This window comes from Anomaloglossus baeobatrachus, chromosome 2, assembly GCF_048569485.1.
Source record: "Anomaloglossus baeobatrachus isolate aAnoBae1 chromosome 2, aAnoBae1.hap1, whole genome shotgun sequence".
NCBI classification, from domain to species: domain Eukaryota; kingdom Metazoa; phylum Chordata; class Amphibia; order Anura; family Aromobatidae; genus Anomaloglossus; species Anomaloglossus baeobatrachus.
The window spans coordinates 650,928,274-650,951,907 of NC_134354.1; the positions used below are offsets into that span (position 1 = coordinate 650,928,274).

At 45.5% G+C, this 23,634-nt stretch overlaps 1 protein-coding gene across 1 annotated transcript; it reads right to left on the bottom strand.

Annotated features, from left to right (window-relative positions):
* Window positions 1-297: 297 nt before the first annotated feature.
* Window positions 298-19,226, bottom strand: PYM1 (PYM1 exon junction complex associated factor). The gene is made up of 3 exons (XM_075334437.1): window positions 19,054-19,226; window positions 6,929-7,022; window positions 298-1,620 (listed from the first exon to the last, which is right to left on the bottom strand). The coding sequence occupies exons 1-3, from the start codon at window positions 19,124-19,126 to the stop codon at window positions 1,164-1,166; spliced, it is 624 nt and encodes a 207-aa protein (XP_075190552.1). The 5' UTR covers window positions 19,127-19,226; the 3' UTR covers window positions 298-1,163.
* Window positions 19,227-23,634: the final 4,408 nt, after the last annotated feature.

Sequence of the window (23,634 nt, forward strand, 5' to 3'; positions counted from 1 at the left end):
ACGCTGCACATTCAATAGCATGTACGCACGCCCACAGATTCTAAGGGGGCCGACTAGCCAAGGGAAGTAACGCCCTTGTGACTAGTCCCGTCACTCATTAGCATACAATATAAGATCTTTAGAAATACTTTTTCTAAAGAGCTCTATCTATGCTAGTGCATACAGGGACGGTTAGGCAGGGAGTAGCAATAGGCACCCAGAACTGCTCATGGTTCTGGGTGCACATTGCACCTGACAGGTTGACTTTAAGCAGTTAATGTTTTTACCTTTTTTTTTTTTTTTTTTTTTTATAGCCAAAACACTCAATCCCAGACAGATTCCCTTTAAGAGATGGATGTAAAAAAAAAAAAACAAAAACAAAAAAAACAAACCTCAAACATTCAAGCATCACCCCCCAAACCTCACAGCGAATCTGTCACCAGGTTATTGCTACCTCATCTGAGACCTCATTTTTGTTTGTTTTTTCCTCATCTGAAAGCAGCACAATGTAGGGACAGAGACCCTGATTACAGCAATGTGACACTTACTGAGCTGTTTGCTGTCATTTTGATAAAAAAAAAAAAAAAAAAAAAATCAATGTTTTCTCTGCTGCAAATCTAGCAGTTCTACAGAGCTCATGACTATGCCGGACTACGCCAAGTAGTCATCTAATGATAATCTACTGCTGATTAAACGGTGATTTTATCAAAACCACACTAAGCAGCCAAGTAAATGACATCTCTGGAATCAGGATCTCTGCCCCTACATTATGCTGCTCTTAGATTAGGTGGCAAAAACCTGATGACAGACTCCCTTTAACTGAAAACACCAACAAAAAGCATTAATAAAATGCATCAAAAGACGTTACGGAGGTTAAAAAAACAAGAAAATAAAACAAAGCCGGCATTTCCAGTTCACAGGCAAAACAAATAAAACATTGTGTGAATATACCCTAACACATGGTCTTCAGATACCTACATGTGATGGCCATTTTACATTTGTCTGTGTAGAAGGGATCTTTTTTCCCTCACCTAAGTGCTAATGATCTGGAAATTAGACCTCCAATGTTAGATGTCCTGCTTTCCCCATGATACTACAATTGAACATGGACTGAATGGAAAACAAAGAAAACATGAACTCCGGTATGTGCTCCACCGGTCTAGCCACTGATGGTTCTGTCTCCTCTACAAGTCCAGCTCCAGGTCCTCGATCTCTTCCTCTAGAGCTTTTCTCCTCCCCAGCTTTTCTAGCTGCTCTTTGGACGCCTGTTTGATTTCCCCAGAGTCAATTTTCTGCTGCAGGTCCTCCACCTGACGAAGCTTCTTACGCAGGTTCTTTAGCTTCTTGGCCTTCTCGGCAGCAGCGTTTTCATTATTTGCGGTGTCCTTTTGCACCTCGGTTTCTGAAATGCTAATCTTCTCCAAGTCCTGCCTGGCCTCTTCCACTGCCCCTCGCTCGCCCTTTTCTTGCTTCCTTTTCTCTTTGCGCTTCATGTTCCTTTTGGCCGTTTTAGACAGAGGAGTGGTTTCCGTTTCCGGCTTGGTGGACTGTTGAGTTTTGTTACCCGATGATTCGACGTGGCTGAGTCCAGGAGGGAGGGAGGGTTTGCTTTTGAAAAACTTGACATACTTGTTTTCATACCTGAAAGAATAAGTAAATCATATTAAGGAACATTCCTACATTAGTGGTGCTCCTTAAGAAATGAGTCCTTTATGCAGGGATATATTTTTTGCACACGGTGAGGTGGGAAGTCTCTACTGCGCTTAAACCCTAGAACGCATACCTGGGGCCTCGCAGGCCTTACTTGTTTTCTATGGTTGATTTCTATGGTTGCGCATTCTAGGGTTAATAAAATGTGTAGGCTGTGCCCAAGGTTAGTTATTAGTGAGTATTTGACAGCGCATCATCGCAGCATCAGAAATGTGGTGTCTTCAACCTTTAGCAAAGCGCACAGGATTTATAGAAACTATTTAGTTTTTTTATTCAGCATAAACTAACTTGCCGTGTGCATTTTAAAATCAGCAGCATGTCAAACATTTGCGTACACGCAAGAGAAATTATGTGCAGACTTTCCCTACTGACTTGCATTAGAGGCAGAAAATCAGAAAACAAGCGCACACGTGGAAACGCACCAAAATAATTCATACATAAGTAACGTATTTTACGGCGCACAAGACGACTTTTTAACCCCTGAAAATGTTCTCAAAAGTCGGGGGTCGTCGTATACGCCAGATGTCGTCTTATACGGCGGTGTATGGAGCTGCTGTCTGCAGGAAAGGCTTTACTGCAGTTTAATGCTTTACGGCGGCTGAGCCGCAAAGCATTCAACTGCAGCAAAGCGCTGACAGCAGCAGCGGCCCTGTGTATTGGACGCGATCATGGAGGGGTCTATGTGCAAGAAGCACTCCTCCATGATCGCATCCCATACACGGGGCCACCGCCGCTGCCGTCGACGATTTACTGCAGTTGAATGCTTTACAGCACCACAAAGCATTCAACTGCAGTAAAGCCATAACGGCAGCCTGCACCAGCGGCTCCGTGCACCGGACAAGACCACCGGGGTCTATGGGCCTGCGGTCTGCAAGAGGCAGCTGAGGCCACCGCGGGAACGGAGGAGAGATGAGAAGAATTTTTATTGTGTGTAACTGACACGCCCAGCCCCAGGGCCGGGGGTACTCGGATCCGGGCCGGACTAGTCCAGGGATGTCAACGGTGGCGGGATCCGGCTCCGTGACCCTGGCAGTGTCTTTTAAATAATAAACGCGATGATGATGGGAGTTGTATTTACAATAAAATAAAGTTTGTGACGCTACCTGTGGTTTTTGCGGCTATGTGGGCCGCCGCTGCGTGTTCCCCGGGGCAGGTGGTGATGACGCAGCTGAGGTGATCTTTCTCCCCACAGATGGAGCGAGACCCTGGAGCAACCGTTGGAAAGTCTATTTAGGGAACCCGGTGGACTTCAGGGTGCAGGGTCGGGTTATGAACAATAACGGACAAAGATAGCAGTTTCTTTACCTCCTTCCTTGTACTCTGCAACAAAACGGTGAAGTCCTGGGAGACTGGTACAGGTTATGATAGCGATCCGGTTGGCCTGGAAGCAGTTGGGAGTCTCTTGCAGTCTTTCTGCCCTTCGGATTTGGTTAGCGGGACTCGAGTACCCGGGCAACCACGGACTCCGATGTCCGGTCTTTAGCGTTTTCTTCTGAGGTGAGCCGGTTCAGCTCCGCTCTCCCGAGAATCTTCCTCCTGTGCCTCTCTGCAGACCTCACTTTTCTGGGCTCTGCTTTCTTAGCCAGCCCCAGACCCCAGCTCGCATGTCCGCACTACTCCAGCTCCACACTCAAGCTCCTCTCTCTTCAACAGTCAGCTTCCAACTGTCACCCCTAACTCCTCCCCCAGGTCAGAGCTTCTGGGAAACTCCCCAGAACACCATATTTAGAGCTCCCTCTGCTGGCCCAGAGTAGGAACGGTGTTGAATGTAAGTACTACTGGCCAAGGGACTCCCCCTCTTGCTTCCAGGCTTAGTATTAATCCTTGTGGGGCAACATTACTTTGGCAACCTGACCACTGGGGTGCCACGTAAACAACAGCATAATAGGAGACAAGATGGGGGACCAGTAGGAGGGCATTACTAAGCGACAGGCACATTACTAAGGGGTCCAAGGAAGGGGCACAAGGAGGGGCGCATTACTCGGGTTGGCTTATACTCAAGTATATACAGTATATCCCAAACTCTACATTTTAATTGTCAAAGTTGGGGGTCGTCATGTACGCCTAGTCTTATACGCCAGAAAATACAGGTATATCAAAGTATAAAAAAAACAGAGCAGCTTTGTTTAACACATGACATAAGACAAAATGCAGTGTGTAAAAAAAAAAAAAAAAAAAACACACTAAAAAATTCACGTAAAAAAAAAACAACAAACAAAACAAACGCAAGTAACCTAATAAACAACATAAATAAATTTACATAGCAAGATATTGATACACCCATATGTTCCTTAGGAACCAATAAAAGGAGTTTATTAGATGGGAAAAACTTCCACTTTTTTTTTTTTAAACGCCGCCACATTTGTCCATAGGTTGTGTCTGGTGTTGCAAGCACAGCCACATTTACGGAAAGGGGATTTTGTCAGCAGGATTTCACCCCGCAAAATATTTATAGATGTGCAACTTTTAAATACAAATCCAGCAATTCCTTTACATAGCCAGTCCACTCCTCTGTTACTTAGAATTCAGAGTTGGAATTAATATGTAAATGAGGCTAAAAAAACTATTTGTAGATATAAAGCCTTTGTCACTCCAGCTCTATTCCCTGCCCAGCCCCGCCGCATCCTCCTACTGTGTTTCCCCGAAAAGAAGCCCTCGTCGAGTGTTCAATAATGAAGTGTCCGTAAAGCTAAAAAGTGAAAGATACTGCAGGGCACTTCATTATAGAAAGCAGACACCCCCAATAGAGAAGAAAGAAGATAGAAGACCCCTCAATCATACTCACCAGACGCTGACCGGGAGCACCTGCAGTGGAACGCATGCCCACACATATCAAATCTCACGCACACAAACGCACAGCGCGATACCTATTACTTCAAGCTGGCAAAGGATCCTGGGATACAGTGCAGTGGAGCGCAAGGACCTGCGGTGGACTGTATGGAGGTCCCAGTGGTGGCACACATCGATGCTTTCCACCGCAGGTCCTCTCGTTCTACTGCGCCGAGTCCCAGGACCCTCCGCCGGCTGGAAGCAATTTTAGTATCACCAGATGTGGAGTGTGTGTTTGTGTGAGCATGGAATGAGCCCCCACCCCAAAAATAAAGCCAAGCGCATTTTTCGGGGTACAAAAAAAAAATATATATAAGAAGTCACACAACATAGAGGCAATCAGTCATGCAGTAGGAACCGGTATTGAGCAAGGAATAGAGCTAGAGTGACAGAGGCGTCAGATATATTATAGTTCTTCATCCTCATTTGCATATAAATGTAAACGCTGATTTCTCAGTAAAGTAGAAACAGACTGACCATGTACAGGTATTTCTGGCCTGGTCTTTTAAAGAGCTACATGTGAATACTAATTCCCTTGTCAAAGAATAAGGTGGAACGTGATTTGGTTCATACAACCCTAGTGAGTAATTATACCCCACACAATGGGATACTCTATTTACGATTTCTTCATATTTATTCACTCTTGCACTAGTCACTTTAATAACTTGCTTCTACAATTGGACATTCAATTGGTAACATGTTTACAGCGTTTAGACACATGTATAATCATGGTAAATCCTAACATCACAGATTGTTAGGCTATGTTCACACACTGCGTTTTTTACCTGCGTTTTAGGTCCGTTTTTGCTGCAGAAATTTCTTGAGAAATTCTTGTAACCTTTCTGCAGACATTCCCCAGCAAAACCTATGGCAAAAAAAATTAGCTGTGCACACACTGCGTTTTTTTCTTAAGAAAATTCTTTCAGTAGATTTTCTTAAGAAAAAGAATGAGCATGTCACTTCTTTTCTGCAGCTAACTGCGTTTTTTGCCATAGATAATTGGCACAATAACGCAGGGAGCAACCAGCGGTAAAAACGCACCAAAAACGCAACGAAAACGCACCAAAAACGCGGCAAAAACGCAGGTGCGTTTTTGATGCGTTTTTTAATGCAGGTGCACTAATCCTTCACTCTTAAGAAATTTCTTAAGAAATTTCTTAAGAAAAATCATTTTTCTAGTGTGAACATAGCCTTAGCATTTGTGTAGCCCCTTCCCCTTGTACTAGTCTAGGAATTGTTTTCTTTGTATTAATATGTAAATTTGATATAAGACGTATGTCATATGTTTAGGTTTTATACTATTTAGGCATACTGAATGGTTTTAACCTCTGTGCACTTCTAGTTTTGGCTGCAAATCATAGTAGTTTTGGACACACTGGATATGTAATGATTAGTGATGAGCGGGCACTGCCATGCTCGGGTGCTCTGTACTTGTACATTATACCCAAGTATAATTGAATTCTTCAGAAAAAAATGCTTGAGTTCACCAATGACTTTCATTATTCTTGTGTGTTCGAGTCGCACCCATCCGAGCATCCGACTACTTGTTACTAGTGATGGGCAGACCCGGACTGTAAAAGTCTGGATCCACGCGGTTTCAAAAGGTACCTACGTGCCAGACCCCAGATTCTGGGTATTGTTCAGGATCCAGCACTGGGGAAATTAAACAAATAAATACCCTCTGATTTTGATCCGCAGGCAAGATAAGCGCATGGCTTTATCTACGGAATTTAAAAAAAAAAACAAAAAAAAAAAAACGCCCACACACCTCCGAAAGGGTTTTGCTTTTGGCCCATAGCAAAACATTTTACGAAGGTGTCTGAGTGGTGTTTTTCTTTTTTAAATTCTCCGTGAACTACACATCTTATTATGGTAAATGTAAGCCTAATTTGAGATGAAGAAACACTACCCGCAGCGCGCACAATGCAGGGCATCACGCAGACAAGAGCACAGTGCGATACTCACCCGGCTGATTTTCACGTCATTTTACGAGCCCAGAGCCTAAGGTTCACTCCTCTCTACAAGTTGTCACTAAGGGTGGGGGCACGTCTGACTGCAACCAATCACAGGTGCCGGTGGGTGGGGAAAGTAGTGCATATTCAATAAGCCTAATGCACGGCACCGGAAATGAATGTGCAGCTTGGGAGCAGTCTACAGTCTGGCCAGTGCCTCGGTAAGTACATTGCGTGCCTGCTCCCATCCCCCTATCCCTTCTACCACTATTTTTAATCGCCGGATTCTTTTCCCCATAGACTTATATGGGGACCAGAATCCAGCCCAGAAACGGATTTTAGAAAACGGATCACCGTGATAAGCCGGTCCCGGTTATCCATGAGTCCGCTCATCACTATTTGTTACGAGTACCGAGCATGATAGTGCTCACTTATCGCTAGTAATGATCGATACCTACACAGGGACTTCTTCTTGAGGTACGTATCCTTCCTTCACTTTTCTCTGCTTCCTCCAGGTGCCATCAGGTCGCTGAGTAGCTGCTATGTACTTCCCTTGTATTTAAAAAAATTGGAAGGAAGAAAAAAAAAAAAAATAAAAATGAAAGTATTACACAATGAATAACATGTGTAAGCATACAATAATACCTGATTATTTGTGAGTAATTCATAGAAATTACTCTTGAGTAGTTAAACTTTATATAATTGATCTAAAATCAATACATCACATCCTAGATGAAGGGAGCATGAATATTTAACCCTTGAGCACAAATGGACTTTACTGTATATACCCACGGGGGACAAAGTGTGGAGAGAACCTAGGAGCCGAGCCCACTCTACATGTGACAGATGCTGACTGCGTTACACAGCTGGCATTTGTCTCTAACAGCAGCGACCGGAACTTTCTCCAAATGCTGTTTTACCATCTAGATGCCGATGTCAATTTCAGCCAGCAGCCTTTAAATGGAATATCATAAGTGATATGATCGCGGAATACCAATGGGTTACCATGTCAGCCAGGGGCCTACTGAAAGCCCCCCATCATTACCTCACTACTCCTGAAAAGCTCAGTGTCAGGCTGGGACTGATACAAGACTGTAATTTACAGTATACGTATACTTCATAACAACGGTGAAAGCGATCAGAGCATAGCAGGATTCATTTCCCCAAAAGGCGTAAAAAGAAAAAAAAAACAAAAAAACAAAAAAACCCCACCCAGCAGTACATTAAATAATAATTATAATAATAATAATAATAAATAATAAAATGGAAGTACACCCCTCTCCATTTACACAAAATAAAAAGGAAAAAAAAAATATTGCCAAATCTATAAAAATCTAGTTTATCCAAATCTAAAATTAACCCGTTTGGTACATATTGTAATGAGGGAAGAAAAAACCCCACACGCCAGAATTGCATTTTGTTTGGGCCACCTCACAATAATAAAAAAAAAAAAAAAATCTAATTTATCTATGTCCCAAATTTGTTATCAATATAACCATCATCACTAGTGAAATAAGAACAGAAAGGGAAAGGCCGTCTCACTTCACAGAATGATGGACGTAGAAAATGAAAGTGTCTAGAACACAGTGTCTTCATCATTGTGGGCAAGTAGCCCAAGATGCCCTCCTCCTCTGCTCTCATTACCTGTTTTAACTGCGTCTGTTTGAACTCGCTACCTGTATAAAAGACACCTGTGCACACACTCCATCACACTCCAACCTCTCCACAATGGCCAAGACCAAAGAGCTGTCTAAGGTCACCAGGGACAAAATTGTAGACCTGCACAAGTCTGGGATGGGCTACAGGATAACAGGCAAGCAGCTTGGTGAGAAGGCAACAACTGCTGACGCAATTGTTAGAAATTAGTTGAAACACAAGATGACTGTCAATCTTACTTTGTCTGGGGCTCCATGCAAGATATAGCCTCATGAGGCAAGGATTATTCTGAGAAAAGTCAGAAATCAGCCCAGAACTACATGGGAGGATCTGGTCAATGACCTAAAGAGAGCTGGGACCATAGTCTCAAAGATTATCATTAGTAACACACTATGCAATCATGGATTAAAATCCTGCAGGGCATGCAAGATGCCGCTTCTCATGCCAGCACATATCCAGGCCTGATTGAAGTTTGCCATTGACCATCTAGATGATCCAGAGGACACATGGGAGGTTTTATGGTCAGATGAGACCAAAATAGAACTATTTGGTATCAATTCTACTAGCTGTGTTTGGAGGAAGAAGGAGGCGTACAGCCCCAAGAACACAGGCCCAACTGTGAAGCATTGGGGTTAAAAAAAAAAAAAAAAATAAAATAATCATACTTTGGGGGAGCTTTTCTGCAAGTGTACAGGACAACTGAATTATATTGAAGGGAGGATGGATGAGGTCATGTATTACCAGATTTTGGCCAACAACCTCTTCCCTCAGTAAGAGCATTGAAGATGGGTTGCGGCTGGGTCTTCCAGGATGACAATGACAAGAAACACATAGCCAGTGCAACTAAGGAGTGGCTCCGTAACAAGCATTTCAAGGTCCTGGAGTGGCCTAGTCAGTCTTCAGACCTGAACCCTATGAAAAAATCTTTGGAGGGAGCTGAAACTCAACATTGCCCAGTGACAGCCCCAAAACATGAAAGATCTGCAGACGATCTGTATGGAGGAGTGGGCCAAAGTCCCTGCTTCAGGGAGTACAAATTGCATCAAGAACTAATGGACACATCTGACCTCTGTAATTGCAAACAAAGATTTTTGTACCAAATATTAACTTCTGTTTTCCTATTGTAGCACATAGTTATTTAATGTAAAAAAAAGCAAATTACAAGCAATTATTTACAAATCATACAATGTGATTTTTTAGATTTGTTTTAATTCTGTCACAGTTGAATTGTACCTAGGATAAAAATTACAGACCCCTGTATTCTTTGTAGGTGGGAAAACTTGCAAAAATCGGCAGTGTATCAAATACTTATTTTCCTCACTGTATTCTAGGATAGGGACTCAAATATACCAGGATGGGGGACATTACCCCTACAACTGAGCAGCACAGATGCCCCTCTACAATGCGTTATGACCATACTTTTTGCTTCAACTCACCCCCCTATTTTCGCCCCCTAAAACCTAGGTGAGTCAAAGTCCAAAATACACGGTATATGGCTATGTCAATGTAAAATGAAAAAAGTTACTAAGAAGGCGAAGAAAAGATGAAAGCACTAATTTATTTACGACAATTTTCTAGAGGAAATACATTTAGATGCACAACTACCTTAATTCCGATGCCCTTGGATTTTTTTTCCTCTAGTTTTTAGGCCACGTGCTGTAAGGCTAAGTTCACATTTCCGTTGTTTTGCATCAGTCACATGCGTTGCTTGACGCATGTGACTGATGCGTTGTACAACGGATGACAAAGAAAAGAATTTCATTGTCGGTCTCCGATGTGTGCGGGGGCGGAGCTCAGGGGGGGCGGAGCTGAGGACGTCAGTGCCGCGGTCTGCATGGCTGGGGACAGGTAGGTGTGTGTGTGTGTGTGTGTGTGTACATGCGGAGTGCGGGAGGGGGCGGAGAACGAGGGGGCGGAGCCGTGGAGCTGAGGACGTCAGTGCTGCGGGGACTGCAGGGCTGGGGACAAGTGAGAGAGTGTGTGTGTGTGTGTGTGTGTGTGTGTGTGTGTGTGTGTGTGTGTGTGTGTGTGTACACACATACGGAGAGCGGGAGGGGGCGGAGCCGAGTGGTGAAGTGTCGGCCTCCTTGCACACGTATCCAGGGTAAATATCGGTAACTAAAAGCAAAGCACGTTTTGCTTGGTTACCCGATATTTACCTTGGTTACCAGCATACACCGCTTAGCGCGGGCTCCCTGCACCCGTAACCACTGTAAATATCGGGTAACTAACCAAAGCGCATTGCTTGGTTACCCGATGTTTAACCTGGTTACGTTGGCAGGGAGCCAGAGAGAGCATGCGCAGCAAAATCCTACGGATCGCGCTGCTGAAAAAACGTTACAGGCTGCGTTGCTCCCGCCCGGCAGTCAGTTAACCCTTTAGTGACGGAGCTAATTTTCACCTTAATGACCAGACCAAATTTTGCAATTCTGACCAGTGTCACTTCATGAGGTTATAACTCTGGAACGCTTCAACGGATCCCGGTGATTCTGAGATTGTTTTTTCGTCACATATTGGACTTCATGTTAGTACCAAATTTAGGACAATAATTTTTGCGTTTATTTATGAAAAAAAATGAGTATTGGCAAAAATTTTGAAAATTTAGCAATTTTCAACTTTTGAATTTTTATATCGTTAAACCAGAGATTTCTGTGACACAAAATAGTTAATAAATAACATTTCCCACTTGTCTACTTTACATCAGCACAATTTTGGAAACAAAATTTTTTTTTGTTAGGAAGTTAGAGGGGTTCAAAGTTTATCAGCGATTTCTCATTTTTACATCAAAATTTACAAAACCATTTTTTTAGGGACCACATCACATTTGAAGTGACTTCAATAGGCCTAGATGACAGAAAATACCCAAAAGTGACACCATTCTAAAAACTGCACCCCCCAAAGTACTCAAAACCACATTCAAGAAGTTTATTAACCCTTCAGGTGCTTCACATGAACAAAAGCAATGTGGAATGAAAAAAAGCAAAAATTAAATTTTACCTAAAAATGTTGCTCTAACCCAAATTTATTCACTTTTAGAAGAAATAGCACAACAAAATGGACCCCAAAACTTGTTCCCCACTTTATTATGAGTGCACCGATACCCCACATGTGGTCAGAAACCTCTGTTTGGACAAATGGGAGGGCTCGGAACAGAAGGAGCAATATTTGAATTTTGGAAAGCAAATTTGGCTGAAATAGATTGCGGGCACCATGTTGCATTTACAGGTCCGCTAAGGTACCTAAACAGAAGAAACCCCTCACAAGTGACACCATTTTAGAAACTAGACCCCTCAAGGCTTCTATCTAGGGGTATAGTGAGCATTTTGGATCCACAGGTACTTCACAGATTTTGTTAACGTTACGTTGTCATATTGAAAATTTTAATAATTTTCTCAAAAATGTTGCTTTAGCATCAATTTTCTCACTTTTTCAAGAGGTAATTCCAAAAATTTGACCTCAAAGTTTGTTAACCACTTTTTTATGAGCGCGGTGATACCTCACATGTGGTCTGAAACCTTTGTTTGGACAAATGGGAGGGCTTGGAACCAGGGCTGTGGAGTCGGTAAGCCAAACCTTCGACTCAGACTCAGACTCAGACTCAGACTCAGACTCAGACTCAGACTCAGACTCAGACTCAGACTCAGACTCAGACTCAGACTCAGACTCAGACTCAGACTCAGACTCAGACTCAGACTCAGACTCAGACTCAGACTCAGACTCAGACTCAGACTCAGACTCAGACTCAGACTCAGACTCAGACTCAGACTCAGACATATATTGCTTATAGTTAGGTGAAAAATTTATTGTAGTACATGAATATGTGTATGTGAACATTAGACATTTAATAATTTTTATGATACAATAATCAAGATATTTGGATAGAACATAAAATATATTTATTGGATACAACTTTAGAACACAAAAAACTGTAATAAATTGTAAATATGTAATACACTATGTAATATACAGTAGATTACATATATATCTTATGTGTGTATATACACTGTGTATATATATATATAATATTACATATTTACAATTTATTAGTTTTTTGTGTTCTAAAGTTGTATCCAATAAATATTTTATGTTCTATCCAAATATCTTGATTATTGTATCATAAAAACAATTAAATGTCTGATGTTCACATTATACTACAATAAATTTTTCACTTAAATATAAGCATTATACTAAATGTTATTATTTAGTAAAATATTCAGCACATTCTGCATTGCACTCCTGTCCCCAATTTATTATATATTTTAGGAGTCGGAGTCGGTGCATTTTATACCGACTCCAACTCCGACTCCACCAAAATGAGCTCCGACTCCACGACTCCGACTCCACAGCCCTGCTTGGAACGAAAGGAGCAATATTTGAATTTTGGAAAGGAAATTTGGCTGAAAAAGATTGCGGGCACCATGTCACATTTGGAGGACCCCTAAGGTACCTAAACAGCAGAAACCCCGCACAAGTGACCCCATTTTGGAAACTAGGCCCCTCAAGGAATTTATCTAGATGTTTGGTGAGTACCCTGAACCCCCAGGTGCTTCACAGAATTTTATAACGTTGAGCCATGAAAAAAAAAAAAATAAAAATTTTACCACAAAATTGTTATTTCAACCAGGTAGCTTTTTTTTTACAAGAGTAAAAGGAAAAAATTCAGCATAACATTTATTGTGCAATTTCTCCTGAGTTTGGCGATACCTTATATGTGGTGGAAATCAACTGTTTGGGCGCATGGCAGGTCTCGGAAGGGAAGGATTGCCATTTGACTGCAAAATTGGCTGGAATCAATAGCGGACGCCAGGTTGCATTTGGAGAGCCCCTGAGGTGCCGAAACAGTGGCGGTCCCCCACAAGTGACTCCATTCAGGAAACAAGACACCTCAAGGCTTTTACCTAGGTGTATAGTGAGCAGTTTGAATCCACGAATACTTCACAGAATTTGATAAGCTTAGGTTGCCATATTGAAAATTTTCATTTTTTTCACAAAAATGTTGCTTCAGCATCAAATTTCTCACTTTTTCAAGAGGCAACAACAAAACGTGGACCCCACAGGTTGTTATCCATTGTCTTATGAGCACAGGGATACCCCACATGTGGCCAAAAACCTCTGTTTGGATAAATGGGAGGGCTTGGAATGGAAGGAGCACCATTTGAATTCTGGGAAAGTTGAAATAAATTGCGGGCACCATGTCACATTTGCAGGGCCCCTTGGGTACCTATACATTAGAAACCCCCCACAAGTGACCCCATTTTGGAAACTGGATTTTATTCAGGAGTATAGTAAGCATTTTGAATCCACAGGTACTTCACAAAAATGTTGCTGTAGCAACAAATGTCTCACTTTTAGGCTATGTGGCCATGATCCAGCGACACGGCGTCTAGTACACAGTGTCAGCCTCCTGCAGAGATGTGAGTGTTGTCCACGGGAGAACGCAGCTGCCCATGCCCACGATTTGGGTTCAGGCCGCTGTGGAGCTCTATGCTACCTGCAGAAAACACTCATCTCCGCAGCATAAATTGACATGCTGAGGCTCGGGAAGCTGCGCCACAGGTCGGTTTATGCTGCGGAGAAAAGAAGCACATTGGGCAAGCACATTGGGCATGGGATTTCTAAAAATCCTTCCACTGTGCTTCTACTGCACAATGCAGCGCTATGGACACAGGGACACACTATGGACACACTCTGCGCCCAAAACGCTGCAAATCCCGATTATGGGCGCACAGCCTAAAATGCTACAATGGATGAATGGATACATGTCAAACATATATAACGTCCCACCCCCTGCATATTCTAAGCTGGCGCCCTTTAGTGCCTTTCATGTGGCACTAAAGGGTGCCTAGCCTTGTATTTAGCCCCCCAAAAAATTAATAATTAAAATAAACGACGTGGGGTCCCCCCTATTTTTGATAGCCAGCTAGGGTAAAGCAGACAGCTGTAGCCTGCAAACCACAGCTGACAGCTTCACCTTGTCTGGTGATCAATTTGGAGGGCTCCCCAGGCGTTTTTTTAAAAAAAAAAAAAAAAAAACGTGGGGTCCCCCCCAAATTAGATCACCAGCCAAGGTGAAGCGGACAGCTGGGGTCTGGTATTCTCAGGGGGGGAAGAGCCATGGTTACTGGACTCTTCCCAGCCTAAAAATAGCAGGCCGCAGCCGCCCCAGAAGTGGCGCATCCATTAGATGCGCCAATCCTGGCGCTTCGCCCCAGCTCATCCCGCGCCCTGGTGCGGTGGCAGACGGGGTAATATATGGGGTTGATACCAGCTGTAATGTCACCTGGCATCAAGCCCTGGGGTTAGTGATGTCACGGCATCTGAACAGATACCCGACATCACTAACCCAGTAAGTAATAGAAAAAAATAAAGACAAAAAAAAAATTTGAAAAAACACTCCCCGAAACATTCCTCTTTCCCCAATTTATTGAAAATAAAGAAATTCCGGTCGCTGTAATCCATTTTGGACGTCCCACGCCGACTCTGGATCTTCTAGAATATGGGGGGCACGTTCAGGGAACGTATCCCCCATTTTCTGGAAGAGCAAGCTCTCCATGAGCAGTGTGGGTGCAGTAATCTGAGAATTACTGCACTCACACTGCCCCGGTCCAACTTAGGGCAGAGTGACCTGCAGTAACCTCATTCCAGAATATGAGGGGCACGCTCACAGAACGTACCCCCCATTTTCTGGAACAGCAGTCTCTCCATGTGAGGACCACACTCCTCACATGGAGAGACTGCTGATTACTGCACTCACTCTCCCCCGGTCCACAGTGGAGAGCCTGCGCAGCAGCGACGTCAGCGTCCCAGGGATCCAGCTGACAGCCGCTGTCTGCGCATGCGCCGCCAGCATTCAAGAAGGAGGCGGCGTGATCGCGGGACGGATCACCAGACAGGTAACGTATGACCGGGGGCTGGGGGGGGGGTGACGGGGGGTGACCTAGCGGGACCTGGGGACACCTTTCTGTCGCATGTGACGTGTCACATGCGGCAGAAAGAGCAGAATGAATGCGGCCGCGCGGCGCCGCCATCTTCCACGCTCCGGAGGGGGGAGGGGGGAGGCGGCTCTGGAGACCGGAGGGGGCTCCGGGGACCAGAGATCTCCGGTGTACCGGAGGAGGGGTCAGGGGGAGGACATTTCCCTCCGATCTGAAATGTTTGATCATTTCAGATCGGAGGGAAATGACTGCAGAGCCGGCGGCGGCTGCAGTTTTCTATGCGCTTCGGCGCCATTTTGGATGTCCGGTGGGGGTAGGGGTGGGGGTGGGGGGACTCTCCGGTACCGGGGGCTTTGGGGGCACTAGGGTTTTAGATCTCTTTCTCATCTGACATGTTTGATCATGTCAGATGAAAAAGAAATCAGTTTTACCGGCCATTTCTTTTTTTTTCATGTGTTCGTCGGTATACGGTGTATACCGGCGATCACATGGTCGGAGTCCAAAAAAAACACCCCGATTCATAATCTGGGGGGTCTCAGCTACCCCCGGTAGCTGAAACCCCCGAGATTTTTGGTCGCTGGGGGGCGCTACAGGGCTTTTTCGGGCCACCGCTTTAAAGCGGCGGAACAGAATAAGTACCCTGTTTTGCCGCCGCTTTAAGTCGTACGGCCGTTGTTATGAGGTTAAACGACTAACCGCGACGCAGCGGATGCAACACAGCATCATCAGTCGAAATCCGTCACTAATAGGGAAAGACAGGATTCCTGCAAAATATTTTGCAGGATACCGTAATTCCTCAAGGCAACGGATTGTGACTGATGCAAAACAACAGAAGTGTGAACTTAGCCTAAGCCATAATCAAAATTAACAGAAATAAACACTTGGCCTTTTCTTAACAATTCTATCAATACTGCGGTTATCCCGGTTGCTTGTGCACTTTTTTCTACCACCCTTTTTCCTTCCACTCAACTTTCCATTAATATGCTTGGATACAGCGCTCTGAACAGCCAGCTTCTTTAGCAATGACCTTTTATGGCTTACCCACAATGTGGAGTGTGTCAATGACTGCCTTCTTTACATCTGTCAAGTCAGCAGAAATCCCCATGATTGTGTAGCCTACTGAACCAGACTAAGGGACCATTTTAAATGCTTAGGAAGCCTTTGCAGGTGTTTTGTGGTAATTATTCTAATTTTCTGAGATAATCACTTTTGGGTTTTCATTGGCTGTAAGCCATAATCATCACCATTAACAGAAATAAACACTTGAAATAGATCACTCTGTGTGTAATGACTATATAATATATGTGTTTCCCTTTTTGTATTGAATTACTGAAATAAATTAACTTTTTGAAGATATTCTAATTTATTGAGATGCACTTGTATTAGCACGCTTGAATGACATGATCGTTCTGGCACCAACTGTAATTTAGGCAAATTTAGAAATGTTATAAAGGCGTCTTATTCACAAGTAGGAGAATATTCATACACTCATAACAATGAAGATTTTTAAAGTAAATTGCAAAGTTGTTTAATTTACAAATACTTTGCAATTTTACAAATTAAAAGGACATGAGACTAACCCTGTAATGTAAATATACTTTGTGTTCTCTCTTTTCTGTTTGTCAGGGCTTCTGTTATGTGCGATGTCTCCAGCATACACTTACTGAGTATATGGATATCTGGCGCAGCATTGTAGTGTTACATGGATTCAATTTCATTTCATTGAACTGGTTTCTACAAACAACGAGGAGCACATCATTTATTTATGGGATCCTCGGCACTTTAGTATGAATAGAATGTGGCGCCGACCACGAAGAATGAAGAACTGGAGGAAGAAAGACCAAATCTGGTCAGGCACGACAGGAAGGAGATTGCGGGTAATAACTGAAGAAAAGTTCTTATTTTTGGTCCATAAAGTATAGGTGTCATCCAGCTGTCTAAAATTGATGGTGCCATGCTTTACATTATGCCTAAGCCACACGGCATGAAAATCGGAGAGAGTAGAATGCGATAAAACATCGTATTCCACTCGGACCAATATTAGCCTGTGTGTCAGCGCACATGAGCAATTATTTTCTCAGCCCTAATCGCACCGAGAAAACAATCGCAGCATGCTACAACTGTAATGCGAGACTCTTTCTCTCGCACCCATTCAAGTCTATGGGGCGAAAGAAAAATTGCACTGCACTCGCGGTACACCGGTGTAACGCGAGTGCAGGGCGAGCATGGCAATAGCCAGCAAATCCCTCCCGCCCTCCTCAGAGCCAACCCTCCCCTCCACAGAGCCGGCCCGCTCCCAGCAGCTGAGGTCCGATCACATGATCGGACCTCAGTCACAATGACACTCGGCTCCTGCTGTGCTGCCAGCAAGAGCCGAGTGTCACGCAAGGATCGCAGTAGTCCCCCGTGTAGCCCAGGCCTTAGTAGTGGTAGCACAAAATAAAGCAGAACAACAGCCACAGCCTGATGTAACAAAGACAAGAGTGACTATTTAATAATGATGGCCATTAGGTTTAAAAATTTGGAAAGATGTGTGCACACTGTCTCCACACTGAATCTGCAGTGTACGTGTGCACAGTGGAGAATTGTACACTGTACAGGGCGAAGACAATACCATGTTGTATACAGATTTCGAAGCAAGGATCACCAAGCTACAACTCGCCTACTGTGGACACATCATAAGAAGAGAGCAATCACTGGAGAAGGACATCATGGTCAGAAGAGTAGAAGGACCAAGGTGAAGAGGAAGACCAGATACTATTGAGTTAACAGAAGACCCTGGTGGACCTATCTTCCTACAGAGCGTTCAGCCATAAGCCGCCATGGCTCGAGATCGAGCTGAAGGCCGATAAAAGAAATACGGATTTGTAGAATGGATCATTTTGGTGAATGACTATACATTCATCCAGATTGTGGCCTCTGCCGGGACATAGAAATCTGGGCCATACGCAGCCTGTACTGAGCCCAACCTACGGAAAAGGGGGTCGTATGCTGAAAACAATCCTGGTGCGTCCACTAAAGAGCCGGAGCAGCCGAAGGACATCCACCATGTCGACACATTGGAAATGTCCGTCTGCTGCTTCTCCATCAAATATGTTGCAATGAGTTTATAATGAAAACAGATTGCGAATAAATTGCCAATTTAAATGAATAAAGTAACAAAGTATAGATATGGGACAATTCAATAGCCCTATAGAAATGTCATTAAGGAGTCCGATCACCCAAACAGTGTAATGTAGGGCTGTCCATCACCTCTGCCAACAGCGGAGACCACGAATAGTATCACATCCCCACACTAAACCATCGCACGATAATACAGTGCAGACACGTAATATATACAGAGACATTATATATCAGTCCGCGAGTTATATGTCTATGTAATATATCATATGTGTGTATGTTATATATTATACACACACACACATTACATACAGATATATGATGTATTACATGGGCATATTACAGATATATAAAGTATTATATATAGACAGGCGCAAATATCTGTCCTTATGTAACATATATATCAGTCCGTATGTGATATGTCTATGTAACATAGCATGTGTGTGTTTTTTATAATATATATTATAGACATAACACATACATATATCTACTACATGGACACACATATATACAAACTATATGTGACAGACATGATATATTATAGACATATTACATGCAGATATATAATGTATTACACACAGACATCTGTTCGTATGTAACATATTATATATCAGTCCGTATATGATGTGTCTAATATATTACATGCAGGGCCACATAGGATATACTACATAGAGACATATATATTACATACACATATTACATATGCAGGACGGGCACTCTGCGGACAGCTCCATCGGCAGCAGCGCCCTATGCTGGACGGACCGGAGCTCACCCTGCGCGGCCAGAGGCGCCACCCATCACACGCTGCAGCGCTCCCACCTGACACAGACACCGTCCCGTTCACACCGTGCCTCTCCCGCTCCAACACTCACCGGACTCATCGGTCACATAGGGAGTCGCCATCTTGGTCCTCTCACCACGTTTCCTTCCGACACCTGCTTCCATGACGTCATCGACGGGACGAAGGAGGAGGAGGAGGAAGCTGATGCAGTGGAAGTCGGCGCAGGATAATGGCGGCTTATTTCACGGGCATTGGTTGATACTGCAGAGAACACAACAGAAGCAGGAGGCGGACACGTGATCAGAGCATCCTTGGGCGAAATAATCCGTACAGCGGTATCTAATAGGAGCCGGCTGTTTACACCACGTGACCACACGGCACCCCGCCCACTAGTACGGAAAGCGAAGCAGTCCAAGCTGTCTGTGCCGCCATTTTACTTTATTTACAAGCAGTGTGAGAAGTTGGACATTTTCGGTTGTGCTCTGATCTAGAAGGACCATGTACCTCCGTGCACTCCTGTGTGATGGGATTTCCAGACACTGCTGTTATTCCTTTAAGAGCTGTTGTCAGTTTGCTGTCTCCTTCTTTCTGACAATGACGATTTATTTGGGCGTCAGCAATCACTGTGTTAGGAAAAAGCAATGGTGGAGGACTTGAGGGTTCTCTGAGGAGTTTCCTCAGAATCAAAATGTATTACAAGCCACCGAGCCGCTAGTGATCAGGAGAATGGTGGTGTAGAGCATGAAGGGTCGGCCATGTGCGGTCCACCCCTATCACAGTATGAGATCACCGATTCTTAGGGCCACACAGCCAAAAGCTCATGTCACAGGTTTGGGGTCTAGAGCAGGGGTGATGAACCTTTTTTCTGTCGGGGGCCATTTGGAAATTTCTACCAACCTTCGGGGGCCGCACTAAATTATCAATGTTTAAATGACCCTGCCATATTGGGTGAAGCAATTAATTAACATGGGGCTGGGGGCACAGACACCACACGCGGGGCTTAGGGCACAGACACCACTGAAGGGGCTGGGGGCACAGACACCACTGAAGGGGCTGGGGGCACAGACACCACTGAAGGGGCTGGGGGCACAGACACCACTGGAGGGGAGGCACAGACACCACTGGGGGGAGGCACAGACATCACTGGGGGGAGGCACAGATATCACTGGGGGGAGGCACAGACATCACTGGGAGGAGGCACAGACATCACTGGGGGGAGGCACAGACATCACTGGGGGGGCTGCACACAGGACTGGGGGGGGGGGCTGCACACAGGACTGGGGGGCTGCACACAAGACTAGGGGGGGCTGCACACAAGACTGGGGGGCTGCACACAAGACTAGGGGGGGCTGCACACAAGACTGGGGGGGTGCACACAGGACTGGGGGGTGCACACAGGACTTGGGGGGTGCACACAGGACTGGGGGGGTGCACACAGGACTGGGGGGGTACACACAGGACTGGGGGGGGTGCACACAGGACTGGGGGGGTGCACACAGGACTGGGGGGTGCACACAGGACTGGGGGGTGCACACAGGACTGGGTGATGGGCTGCACATAGGATTGTGTGGGGGTGCACACAGGACATTGGGGGGCTGCACACAGGATTGGGGGGGTGCAAACGACTACTGGATGATGGGCTGCACACAGGACTGGGGGAAGGGTGCACACAGGACATTGGGGGGCTGCACACAGGACTGGGGGAGGGGTGCACACAGGACATTGGGGGGCACACTGCGCTGAGTTTCATGCAACTCTGGGGGAGAAGGTTTACAGAACTGGTGTGGGGAGGCACAAAGCATTGGGCAGGGCACATAGCAGCAGAGGGTCGGCGCTGGACTCACAGCAGCATTGCACTCACATCACCGGAGTGCAGGAGCTGGACACACTGCATCAGAAGGAGAAGTCAGGCACTGATCTCCGGAGGGCAGGGGGCGGACACACAAGGCTGGAAGCTGTGAGGCTGCTGTGGACCCGCCCACAATTGGCACTGGCCGATGGGAGAACACATTGCAGCACAAACAGCAATGTGTGGATTTAAAGGGCCGGCGGCAGCAAGACCGCGGTGACAGCACCAGCACTGCCTCCCCCGGGAATCTGCCCGGGGGCCACATAAAAGGTCATGGTGGGCCGCATGCGGCCCGCGGGCCAGAGGTTCCCCACCCCTGGTCTAGAGGAACAGACCGCGGTGACAGACTGAACCGGCGTTCTGCGGTTTGGCGGCTCCTCCATCCTCCCGTACACTACACAGAATTATTGGGGGTTTTCCAGCTTATGTCATAAAACTACAATATACCACCGCATTATGATTGGAGGCTTCACCTTCTCACTGAGAATGAAGAGGACATTGGCCCCAATTCCTCATTTTTGGGTTTTATCGTCACATTTCCTTCTTTATCTTGTCTGTTCAGGGATTATTTGTGATAAATTCTGAAAAATCTCACATGAGGTTCATGAATTTTGCGTAGATCTTTATTAGCGATGAGGGAGCACTACCATGCTCAGGGGTTCAGTACCCATAACGATCAGTGATGAGCGAGCACTACCATGCTCGGGGGTTCAGTAGCCATAACGATCAGTGATGAGTGAGCAGTACTGTAGCGCCTAGTGATGGGCAGTCCGGCTCTTTTTGGTGATCCGGTTCCCATGGCTCCGCTCACCAAAAAGAGGCGACTCTTGGCTCGTTCCTAGGTCCATATTTAAGATGATAATAACGCCGATGAAACCCCGCCCACCCACGGTTAAACCCTGCCCACTTACAAGGGACATATTAAACCGTTGAGTGGGCGGGGTTTAGCTGTGGGTGAGCGGGGTTTCAGCAGCGAAAAGAGACGTTTAGAAAATGTAGTGCTCTCACTGGGGATCTGGCTCCTGTCAGTCACAGCAGGGAGCCGGATCTTTGTGTCGGATCGTTCGAGACCTACACATCGCTAGTAGCACCCTGGAGGCTCTGGTAGCTGCAGGGTACTGCAACTGAGTTAAGGAGCAGTTTCTATCTGGGGTAAGTGACAGGAGGTTTGCCGATGCTCACACCAGATACATTACACATTCAGTTAGGTGTCTTCCCCACGGGGGGAGTGGACTGGGGTGGACAGGGAGAGTTAGTCATCCAGTAGTATGGAACTTCCCATACTTGCCAGGACAACCACTGGGGGGCGGGTGCCACATGGGGTATAAGAGGAGGTAGCCATGACACATAGTGAGCTTTTCCTGGAGGAACGTCCCCTGAGACCAGACTGGGTGCAGGAGAGCACCAGTGCTGGAGGGACGACACACAGCTCACCTTTCTGCTGCGGAGCCTGGGGCTTGTGAGCAGGAGCTCAGCCCAGGTTCCTTCTGCCAGTCGCTGGACAGCGAGGACAAACATGACATTTACACTGACACCGGTAACTGCCTGGAACTTGCACCGGATAACCAGAGACTTACCAGCAGTGAACCAGGACACTCTCGGGCACAGTGAGTAAAACACTTGAACCGGAGCTCTTGCCTCATTTCCATTATTTACTGGCGATGCTATCCCGCCCTCCGGCGCCCACTTCCAGCTAGCCGGCAATCCTCCCAGGGCACCCACTCCACCTGTGGGGAATGACTCCATCTTGGCTACAAGCAACATCGACCCCCGGTGAGAAGAACCCTGCAGCGGTGGCCCCCTACCTGCCCGTGCAGCACAGGTGGCATCACAACAAAAACTTTATTATTTTCCTTGTAAATACTCCTTTTTAAAAGCGAGTCCGCAAGGGTCACAGAACAGGGCATCGACCACCACACCCATGACACTTCTCCAGTACAACCAGGCCGAGTACCCCATAGCCCTGGGGTGTGACACTACCATGCTCGGAGGTTCAGTACCCATAACGATCAGTGATGAGTGAGCACTACCATGCTCGGGGGTTCAGTACCCATAACGATCAGTGATGAGCAAGCACTACCATGCTCAGGGGCTCAGTACTCATAACGATCAGTGATGAACGAGCACTACCATGCTCGGGTGTTCAGTACCTATAATGATCAGTGATGAGCGAGCACTACCATACTCAAGGGTTCAGTACCCATAAAGATCAGTGATGAGCGAGCACTACCATGCTCAGGGGCTCAGTACCCATAAAGATCAGTGATGAGTTAGCACTACCATGCTCAGGGGCTCAGTACCCATAACGATCAGTGATGAGCGAGCACTACCATGATCAGGGGTTCAGTACCCATATAGATCAGTGATGAGTTAGCACTACCATGCTCGAGTGTTCAGTACCTATAATGATCAGTGATGAGCGAGCACTACCATGCTCGAGGGTTCTGTACCCTTAACAATCAGTGATGAGCAAACACTACCATGCTCGGGTGCTTGGTACTTGTAATAAGCAATTGAACACTTGGATGGGCTCGACTTGTGTACCGAGTATAATGGAAGTCAATAAGGAATTCGAGCATCTTTCCCGAAGATCTTACAGAAAAATTCTCAAGTTCCCCACTGACTTCCGTTTTTACTTAGGTACATGAGTCGAGCCACTCCAAGCATCCGATTGCTCATTGCAAGTACCAAGCACCTGAGCATGGCAGTGCTCGGTCGTCACTGATCGTTATGGGTACTGAACACCCGAACATGGTAGTTCTTCCTCATTGCTAGTCTTTATTTTTTTTTGTCTTTATTATTACCAAAAATATTTCGAAAATT

Coding starts and splice junctions, on each gene's coding strand:
- PYM1 (XM_075334437.1), bottom strand. CDS start 19,126: ATGGAAGCAGGTGTCGGAAGGAAACGTGGTGAGAGGACCAAGATGGCG. Junction 7,023..19,053: donor CTATGTGACCGATGAGTCCG/GTGAGTGTTGGA, acceptor TTTAAATACAAG/GGAAGTACATAGCAGCTACT. Junction 1,621..6,928: donor CCTCAAGAAGAAGTCCCTGT/GTAGGTATCGAT, acceptor TTATTCTTTCAG/GTATGAAAACAAGTATGTCA.